We start from the raw sequence: 11,429 nt of genomic DNA on the forward strand, positions 1-11,429 counted from the left end.
TATGTAATAGAGAAGCATAAATCTCCAGTAGATAATGCAAACATTTGTATTTGTTACTTATATACCCAGATGTTTCTACAGCATACAAATTCACTTCTTTTCAGATCTTTCTGAATTTTTCAATTCATAATGTTTCATTGGGACTCACACACACAAATGGTGATTTGAACCCAAATAATTTGTAAGTAATGAGATGAGTGATAGACTGAAAATAATGTTAATGAATTGCATTAAAAATCACATAAAATACAAAAAAAAGGAAAATTATCACAGACAATATTCATATTCATCATCAGAAGTGGCAGCTCTCAGCTCCATTGTTATTTTAATTATACCTCTCACTCTGTCTGTGCATAGTACATATAATATTTGTATATCACCAGGGGTAGGCTTACTGACATATTGATGTGGTATGGTAACTACTGTGAGACGACTGAAAGTTCCAGGAAGTAATTTCCAAGTACAGGAAGTGTCTGTTCAACAACACCTATACTTACTAAACAGTTTTTCTATATTTTGGTATTGTATGACTTCCAGGAATTGATCACCTATGAACACTCAGAGACATTTTGAGGCAGGCTTTCCTTCGAGAAGGTGGTGGCTACTTCACCGAACAACAAACAGGAGGCCTGTTGCATGCCATCCAGAGCAATAGAGGTAAATCCCAAAGCCAAAAGACACAACCACATAAGCAAAGACCATTCCACTTCCAAGCTTACTGAGAAAAACAAAGCACTACGGGTAAGGAATATTGAACCACACACCTCAGACCTGAGGGTTTAGAGGCACAACATTCTACTCACAGCTGTCATAACCACCGTCTACCAGGAAAAATAGTCCATACTTTAAGACCTTCTGTATAGGAATATTTCATTGTTGTACATTCTAATTTAAAAGAAAGAAATAACATTATAACATTATAGAGGTAAACAACAATGAAAAGTTGTGTAAATGTTATTAAGTATATGTTCTTTACAACAATAACATATGCAATATTTCAATAAATGTATTTTTAAATCCACAAGGGGTATAACTCTATTTTACTTGAATCTCTGCGTACATTTGACCACTTCGTACATACAGTCATTCCATATTAACAGAACATGATATTGGTTTGTTCTGTAGGTATATCTCAACCTGTAACAGTTTGGCTGGTAAGAACGAGGTTCCTCGAATGCTTGTGAGCTAAACTATTACACAATGGTTGAGAATTTTTTGTCCAGATAACAGACTGATCATTGATAATTTATTCTCATATCCTTGGAATAAAATTGTAACATATTAAATGTTTTTATTACAATGTGCCATAATCAATGGCTGATGAAAAATGTGTCTAAATTCATGCCATTATCTCATGATATGGTTTAATTTCTTATTCAACAAAAGGACGCAATCCTGAGGACAGAATTATCTCATCCTAAGCAAAAACAGGATCACCCTGTTTGTAAGAAAAAATTAACTAGCAAACTACAACATGAAAAAGTACTTTAAAGATTTTTTTTGTAACAGTGACATTTTTTTGCAGTAAGTAAAATTCATATTTCATGACTCATCAATATTTTTTATGACATAAAAGAGATTGTATTCATGATATTTTGTTCTGATTACGAACCAATTTTATATCTTAAAACCAGTGAGACTGTTAGAATGTTGATAAAATATTGATTACGAACCAATTTTATATCTTAAAACCAGTGAGACTGTTAGAATGTTGATAAATATCTAAAAAACATAAAAAAAAACAGAATATGTTAGCAGTTTGCATTATATAGGTCTCTGATTTTCCAACAAAATCTCTCTATGATAACTAAGTATCAATCATCAGGTTTAGTAGGATATATCATTCCACTGGGACAGCTTCATGGAGTCTCTCCCCGTCCCAACAGACATCTCACGTACATAGTGAGAACCGTCCCAACCACGTTGAACCTGGTTACGAAGAGCCGAATGCGGCATGTGAGTTTTTGGAATGGTTGGCGTGGAGATAAACTCGCCTTCAGGTGCATATTCACGGTGAATTGGCGAAGAAAGGTAGGAGAATTGAGACATGGCAGTTTTGGGACGACGCATGGTGGCAGCTGGGATTTTGTTACCTACGGAGTGAAGCAGTGGGTGGGTTTTTGGACCAGTCATTAGATCTGTAAACAATAGGACACAAAATTAGAAATGACAATTAAATGAAAACAAAAGAATAAACAAGGTTTGTAAGTCTTGAAAGCATAAGATTCTTAACAGCAAAACTGTTTGTAAGAATTGTAACAATTTGATTTCTATATTCTTAACATCAAATAAACACAGGAAAAGCCATTACATAACAAGCTTACAGTTAGTGTTGCATGCAACACATGTCCACTGCCGTAAATTACTGTATTTATCAGCAAATAAGCCCATATCTGCTAATAAGCCCACCAATATTCTGTTGTAAAGCAAATGGAAGCAAATGCTACTTAACTGTTTGCAATAAGCTTAACCCTTTACTATGGATCCGAGTTTATATGTTGGCCCCATGATCTAATTGCAGTATAAATACATTATATTTTCAAGTAATGTAGAACTTGTTCTGTATCAGAAGTGTCTTGTTTTATTATCTATAAGCTTCCAGTGTATCAAGTTTCAACCAAATCCATCAATCCATTCTCAAATTAATGTCTGAAAACTAAATTGTGACAAGATTCTATTTTTAGTAACAGTTACCTTTGTAGTTGACCTTTTGACCCCAAACAATATCCTACACTATATTGTCTCATAAACTACCATTGTATGAAGTTTCATCCAAATCCATCAATCCATTCTCAAGTTATTGTCCGGAAACTAAAATGTGATAACAATTTCTATTTTTAGTAACAGTGACCTTTGTAGTTGACCTTTTGACCCCAAACTAAATCCCACACTATATTGCCTTATAAACTACCATTGTATGAAGTTTGATCCAAATCTATCAATCTGTTCTCAAGTTATCGTCTGGAAACAAACATCCGGACAGACAGACGAACAGACGGAGACAAACACTATAGTCCCCTCCGGTTTCACCAGCAGGGGACTAATAAGGGCAATTTTACACAAGGAGGAAAAAAAGCTCTTAAAGGAATAACATAAATAAAAAACAACGAAAGTGTCAGAGATAAGATTGTTTAAAACTGGACAAAACGAGTGTTACCACATTCCTGCTTTTTTCATGGGTCAAAATATTTGTAATTAGGGCTTTTCACCCATCACCCCTATTGTTTTTGTTAAGTTTCTTCTTCAAAGAATATCAATTCCACCATCTGGATTTAAAAGGAAAATGGAATACACACGTCACATTATTTTATGCTTAAAATGTTCAAGATCATGTTAATATTTTGCAACATAGTGAAAATATTTGTATGAAAATAATCAACTCTTTGGTAACACAGTGACAATATTACATCAGAAAGATCAAAGGAAGGCTACTAATTTCTTTATTTTACGGAACTAAGCAATCACTCGAATTATAAGGAAAGCTAGAATTTTGGCATGTTAACAGCAGATTTAACCTTTGCTATATTCATGTAGAGATTGGATTTTACTATGCTTTTATGGAACGGTTCCTCAAAGAATATATTCTACGGGGCGCTAACATAGTCTTAACGGAACTGCTACATCTTTAACATAACAGTGAAATCTAATCCCTATGTTTACACGTCAGTGTCTTGTCATCAAAATTTGTTGTAGAACAATCCTTGTTAGTATGTGACATAATAACTCCGGAAACATTGGTCTTTGGTGGGTAATATACATGTAATATATATATAGAACAGCCAATGTGACTTTTCAGAATAAATTGATCATTTTCCTCTGTGGCCATAAAAAGTTCCCTTTATAAGTGTGATAGTAATATAAAAAATGTTTACAGATTATTGAATCCTGGGCCCTATCTGATAAATATAATTAAACAAAATTTCATTATATATTCTTGTGTTTGGTATCAAAAGATTTCTGTAACATATGCACAAGTTTTAAAGGTTTCCATGCTAGAATGGTAAATACTTTAATCTGGTTATGTTGTATAGTGATCAAACTTTGCAAGTGTAAATATATAAAAATATCTTGTGTAAGGTTAACACAATAAAATGTGTTTTATTGTAAATTATTCACTGTATGTTATGTACTCCAAGGCAGGACATCATGCTTTCATAGAGAGGAGTATTTTGAGTATTTGATAACAATCAAGTCCAACTTCCATCTGACTGAAAACATTTTCATAACAAATAAAGAAAGATATGCTGTACAGGTGTAATTTTTACAACAATTGATTATGAAAATGAACCAACAAAAAACTATCATACCTATATCACTTTAGACTTATCCTGCAAAAGCCCTAGAAACATGGCAAATCTTGTATTTACTCTGACTAAGAGTCGAGCTAATAGTATTTGTTTGTCTTTTCAAATAGATATTGGTGAGCTTATCAATACAGAATTCAAAGGCAGAAACTGATGTAAGATGCCTTACCATCAAATGAATGACGAGATTGTAGCTGGTCTTGGTAACGATTTGAAATTCTTGGAGGTTCCTGGCAGGCAACTGAAAGAGATTTCTCAAGTGTGATGTCTTATTGATAAACATATGTTAAGTGACAACAGCACACTTGGATTAAAGGAAAAAAGAAATTTCCAAAATGTCATGCTTTGTACCATGATTGAAACAAGAGAAACACAGATTTCTGAAGTTAAATGTGATATTACTATATCCCTTGAAATTAAACAATAGTGTAAAAATAAACACACAACAGTTAAAAGACCAGGACATGAAAATCAAGATAGAAAAAAAAACATCCAAACTCACTGTAAATTGCATGCTTTTTAACAGTTATCAACAGAAATCAAAATGCAAACAAAACTTATGCACTTTGAATTTCGATATGTAACCAGTGTAGATATAAACAATATTTTCTTCTGTTTAATACACAGATGTATGTAGCCTCTTCACCAATGCTAATCCTAACAGTAATGGTTCAACTTTCACAACCTTGACCTTTCTTAATCAAAAAAATGATACTGTCACCACATCTATTCATAGTAAGTGGAACTCTATTTGGTTACTGTACAGAACAGGTAAATATAAACTGGCTGCAGTCTCTCAAGAGAATCATTCATCAGGATCATTGTTCATAAAATTAGAAGAACTGATTAAAATCTTTTATTTGCCGCTGTTGTAAATTTTGAACAACTGTAATTATGATCGATGAGTGTTTCTGGTGCCCTGATTTCTCATACAGCATATGAAAGGTTTGCGAGAAATCTGTATCTTAAACACATGTAAAACCATTTACACACATTCCTGTTAATGTTTACAATCTGACAAAATTATTTTGAAAATTCAATCTGTACTGGATATCTGAATCTATAAAATAAATACCAACCTGGAGCTGAACCAAAGAGGGGCTCTTCAACATAAGAATTCTCTCGTACTCGATGGTATTTGTTAAACAATCTAAAATGAAAATTCATTCATATTAAGATGCTAAAAACAGAAAATAAAGCTTTACAAACAGATTTAAAGTTACTGTAGAGAAAACTAAATACTATATTCTAGCAGTTGGCAGATTTGTCACCAAAATGTAATTCCGCTTATATTTTTTCAAGTTATGCATCAAAGGACAATATTTGATTTCTTTTATGAGAATAATCGGAAGTTTTCATAAATGTTGTACAGGTAAATGTTTTCATACAAACATGTACAGCATTATCAATTACATAAATACTTAGTGAAGTTGGTTCCACTGACACATGTGATGTGTGTCCTGGTAGTCAGATTACATTCTGTAGAATGGTGACATCCAAAGTTTAGATAGTTTCTATTCATAGTAAAGTTGACCTAGTTTTTTCACTACTGAAGGTCAAAACTTTGACTTGTACAAAAGGTGATCTTTCTTAAAATATGTCTGTAGTTTGGCATGATTTGTAGAAGCAATGAAGTCTTTGAGCAACGATGTGAAAACAGTGTTAGTTTCTAATTAGAGTAACAATGACCTAGTATTTGACTGCAAAAGATTGATGTGAAACTGTTAACAAGAAGTGATGTCTGTGATCTTCTTTGTGGAATTTCGTACCAACCAGTTTAGAAATGCATCCTTTAGAGCGATGACGTATACATTTCTGTTTACTTCTATTTAAAGTATCAGCAACCCAATTTTTGACTGCACAAGGTTGAAAGTTGAAATCGTACAAGAAGTGATGTTTGTGATCATGTGTGAAATTTTGTATCAATCAGTTTCAATATGCAGTCTGTAGAGCAGTGACATATAAATTCTCATTTCTACTTATAGTAACCATGACCTTGTTTTTGCTCACACATGGTTAGTAATCAAAGTTGTTCCAGAACAGATGTTTGCAATCAGATGTGTGGAGTTTTGTGACATTTAGATGAGAAATGCATCCTGTAGAGCAATGATGTTGTTTTTTACATACAAACATATGTATGCATATATGACGACTGATAGCAAGGATATAATTAGGATTGTTAAACCATTTAATCTTGTATCTGTGTTGGCATCTTAGGTTATGTGACTCACTTAAAAACAAACCATCTTTCAGGTCTAATTTTTGTTTTCTCTTTTATCATTTAATTGACATTTTTTTTTGGGTTCATTCCAATTCATTTTGGACGTGGATGTGAAATGTTCTGGGAGTGAAATATACAGCATTCTACATTTTCTGTTATGGATCAAGTCACATTTTCTTACTTACCTCCGTACTACAGGGATAAAGCGAACACAGTTGGCACGGACAAAGACACCTTGATCTTTATTGCATGAGAAATATCTTCGTCCTAATACCATTCCATCATTGTCTCCAGCTGTCAGAGATATCAGTTCAACATTCAATTGGTTACATTTCAATCTTTGATGCGATGCTTGATAACACAAATATAAATGATTAATTAATTAATGGTTGTATGTTGTGGCCTGGACAATTAAAGCTGATGATAAAAGTTAAAATGAAATCATTCTGAGATAGATACATAGTTTCTGTTTCCTAAATGCTTCAGCGTTGCCCTGCTTTGATTACAATTTTTTTTCTCCACATGAAAGTTTTTTAACTTGCATTGTCAGATTTAACCTCAACAGTCCAAATCAGTTGTTTCTCAACCTCCTGAAAACACACAAACCTATACAGGCAGCAAAGCATCAAACCACGCACCTGACTACATTTCACAAGCTATGTACATACTGCAGCATCATAATATTGCCTGCACAATGAAAATTTCTCCATCCCAAATAGTTTAAAGACAAAGCGTAAAAGTTTTCACTTAATATTAACTTACCTGGAACATCTAGACTGACTCCGACCCATTCACCTTTCCGTCCCACCACTGTCCCCTTATACTTGACCATTCCCCTGAACACAGAATAGCCAATCTTGACCTCAACTCGCTGACCAAGGTTTATGTTATGATGAAGCACCATGGCAGTGATCTGTCCTTTCTTGGATGTTGATGTAAATGTTGTTGTTTCTCACTAAACTCTTATCATCTCTGACGTATGAAATAAAAAAAGATCAGGATACAAACAATGCCTTAACCAAAGGTCAAGGGAACACTTGGTTAATAATGCCTTAACCAAAGGTCAAGGGAACACTTGGTTAATAATGCCTTAACCAAAGGTCAAGGGAACACTTGGTTAATAATGCCTTAACCAAAGGTCAAGGGAACACTTGGTTAATAATGCCTTAACCAAAGGTCAAGGGAACACTTGGTTAATAATGCCTTAACCAAAGGTCAAGGGAACACTTGGTTAATAATGCCTTAACCAAAGGTCAAGGGAACACTTGGTTAATAATGCCTTAACCAAAGGTCAAGGGAACACTTGATTAATAATTTACATCACTACTTCAAAAATAAATTGAGGAAATTTCAAAAATCAAAAAATCTGAATTTGAGTTTTTGGTTTTAAACAAAAGTATTCAATGACCAAATCAAAAAATAAAACTTCTTCTCTAAAACAAAATTTCTGTACTACACAAATCACAAGAAATGGACCATGTAGATTTTAAACTACTAATAAATTGATTATTTCTATAAATCTTTGATGGAAAATTGTTTCAGCCTTGAAAACTATATTGTAGTAATAATAATAATAAATAAAGTAATAAAACATAAAGATAATAATAAATAAAAAAAAAGTTCCTTGAGCTGACATAAATTACTATGTGATACACATATATTTTGTTCTAAAAATATAGAAGATAATGAAAGCTCAAAAAAATTAATAATAATGAATAGTTCACCATGGAATTTAGGATATATGGCAGAACCAATATTGTTCAAAGGTTAGTTACACTTCACCAGTTATAGATATAAGTGACAATTCAGATTGTAGCCATTGAAAAAACAAGAGCATGAAAATGACACAAAAATACATCAATCTGACCTGTCTTAACAAATCTACAATGATATCAATTTTGTTTGATTTATATTTGTAAATTTTGAACAACCAGGGTCTGGTGGACAAATAGAGGGGGACAACAGATGGACCATACCAAAATTTGACGGTCAAATAAAAAGAATCATCACTTATTATTATTATTATTATATGTTTAAGCTGAGACCGAGATTTCAGTGCCTCGGCTCATGAGGATGATAACAAAAATAATATAAATGATGTAAAACATCGTAATTTTCTCTGAAGAAGATCAAACATCTTCTGTTAACATCAAATCATGGGCATATGTAGACCTACGTTAAGTAGTGTATACTTTGTGTCAAACAAATAAGTTTGTCACGCTCCAGTACACAGAAAGAGTCAGAGTGTGAATAAAAGACTGGAATTTAAAGCCAAGATCTATTTGTAGATTACAATCTTCCTCATCAGACCCTGAAGATACACATTTTTGATAGCTAAACAAATATATTATTCACTGTGGTATGTACAAAAGAATAAATAAACTATGAACTTTTAATAGATATAATGCTTCAGTATTTTATTCATTAACTGTGAATTCATAAATTGTACTGTTGGAATATCTACTGTTTTTGAACAAAACACAATTCAGCAAGCAACACCATTTTATCTTACTTCAAACTCCAGGGTAAACCAGCATTATTGAAATTTATGATTAAAATTGATAACCATTACCCTTTTTATTTTGTTTTCAATACAATGTACAGTAGATTTCTCTGATTTAACTGAGAATTGATTGTAATGGTGACAAAAACACTGGACCACTCCCAAACATCTAGCACAGCTCTTTGATGTGTCTCATCACATTGGTGTTTTCCATGATGAATATTTTTAAAACTGAGTCAGAATAAAACTACAGGGACTTGGCACAAATTACTAGCCAATAGTCCATATATGTGTGTTATATAGTGTCACTATCACTTTATGGACTGTTAGTTGGAGAATTCATGCCACTAAAACTCTCTCCAAGGAGACATAATGTGTCGCATTTTACCTCAGTCTTTTACTGTCACAAGTGTTTACTAGCACAGTTATCTGACATTTCAAACTATAAATATTTTTCAGCTGGCCCCAGTTGCTCAAAAGTTATTCAGAGTTGTTTAGTGAAAAATTCAAATTGTTGCCACTGAACAAAGAAGGATGTTAAATGCACAATGAGCACTTAAAATATAAAGCAATCTGACCAGTCACAATAAACCTACATCTGTAAAATTATAAAATATGTTTCCAAATTTGTTAAATTCTTTTTTGAACATTTTCACTTACCACTGGTTATCTGTAACGAGCCTTTGAACAACAGTGGCCTGAGTATTAGATATAAATTTCAAGTTTAGTTTTGAAATAAATGCTACTTTTATACCCAAAATTCTCCAGGAGAATGAAATATTCCATGAACAATAGATTGTTTTTTACTGATCCAAAGAAAGTGTTTCATTGAATATATCCACTTAGCAGTTTCATCCCACCTAAATACTGGACTTACTTTCAACATCATTCTTTTTCTGTCTGATGTGAAGCATCTGTCTTTATCTAGAAACAGCTATAGTGGTATTGCACAGAAAGCAATTTAATCATTGATGTATTGATGTGTGTAGATGTACCATTTCAGAAAGTGCTCTTTTGAATGCAACATTTTCACACCATTCTATGTTGATGTATCAGTTTCAGTAAAGACATGACTTTCAGGACAACAGTTATTGCTTCAAAAAGATTCTTTAAAATCAATAGATGCAGATTCACTTGTTTAGTTTGTACAGGCTAAAACAAACATATTTGGATTTGTGAGGAAGCACTGAAATTCTAGCACATCATTTCATTGTAAAAATCCTTCGACTCCTGACACTTTGGTGTACAGGTAGATCATAAAGTTCTTTTAACAGACAATATGGCATATCTTTATTCACAGTTTGAGATATTTATATCATAAGTTACATTTGCAAACAAAACTTTTGAAAGTATGTTGCCTATATCTTACACAAATTGAGAAACCATACCACTAAGCAATATTGCCATTGATAATATTGAAACTTTATCAGAAAATCATACATTTGTATATTTTAAAAAATCCATAATTTACCTTTGTTATAGTTCCTTGTGGCTGGCCATTACATTAAGTATAACCTACACTGTGCATTGTATGGTGTATTGAAATGTAAATACCACACAGAAAACATATATTTGTCAGTTATTGTTCACAGGGTTTTTTAATCCTCTGTAATGAGAGGTTGTATTTGGAGGAGGGGTTGGGGTGATCAGTGTATCCTCGCCAAATCGAGAAGGATGTTTCCAACCAATGAAAATACAATGTGTCATTTTAAGAAATGCATGAAATCAATACTACATATGAATCATACATTTGTATCAGAATGAGAATTGTACAGGATAACTTTTATAACAAATTACCCAACGTAAGTGTGGATGGATTATAGTGTTCAAAAACTAGTGGAGCATGGGAAATATTGAATAAACAAGTATTCGTGATGAAGAAAACAACCCTTTGTTCTAGTGAAAGTGTTTGGTATATTTCATTTGTTTGGGCTTGGTCTGGTAATAAATTAATAATTAATCCGTGATTTGACGTTTATAAGGAAAATAAATATTCCAACTAAAACCATACCATAATAGTATCAATATACAATGATGTACGGAATTTCATTGATATAATTACCTGGAGAGATAGTACGATTTACAATCCAAGTGATTCCGACGCCATATTGTTTAAAGGGTTATCATCCATTCGGGATATCTTTGACTTCATGCAAGTAATACAACGAAAAAGTAAGAGAGTTGTGTGTAGCTTTCGTTTCTATGAAGGATCCGTGTCTTCTACGTGTTTGATTCATAAGCGCATACATACGACTATTGAACAGATCAGGGTTATACTGACGCTTCGTGCACCTGTCGAGGTTAAAACCACTTAAGCTGTCAGCGCGTCTAACATAAGTGTAATCAACAAAATGTCGGGCACATGTACAGAATTACAAATAGTGTGTGTTGGAAGTTAATG

General features: G+C 32.8%; 1 protein-coding gene across 1 annotated transcript; it reads right to left on the reverse strand.

Annotated features, from left to right (window-relative positions):
- Positions 1 to 1,767: 1,767 nt before the first annotated feature.
- LOC132559203 (dynactin subunit 1-like) lies at positions 1,768 to 11,146 on the reverse strand. The gene is made up of 6 exons (XM_060223822.1): positions 11,091 to 11,146; positions 7,288 to 7,497; positions 6,711 to 6,819; positions 5,384 to 5,454; positions 4,474 to 4,545; positions 1,768 to 2,138 (listed from the first exon to the last, which is right to left on the reverse strand). Exons 2-6 carry the CDS (start codon positions 7,427 to 7,429, stop codon positions 1,828 to 1,830), a joined length of 705 nt encoding a protein of 234 aa, XP_060079805.1. The 5' UTR covers positions 7,430 to 7,497; positions 11,091 to 11,146; the 3' UTR covers positions 1,768 to 1,827.
- Positions 11,147 to 11,429: the final 283 nt, after the last annotated feature.

This window comes from Ylistrum balloti, unplaced genomic scaffold (assembly GCF_031769215.1).
Source record: "Ylistrum balloti isolate Yb309-2 unplaced genomic scaffold, AGI_CSIRO_Ybal_v1 Utg370874, whole genome shotgun sequence".
Lineage (NCBI taxonomy): Eukaryota > Metazoa > Mollusca > Bivalvia > Pectinida > Pectinidae > Ylistrum > Ylistrum balloti.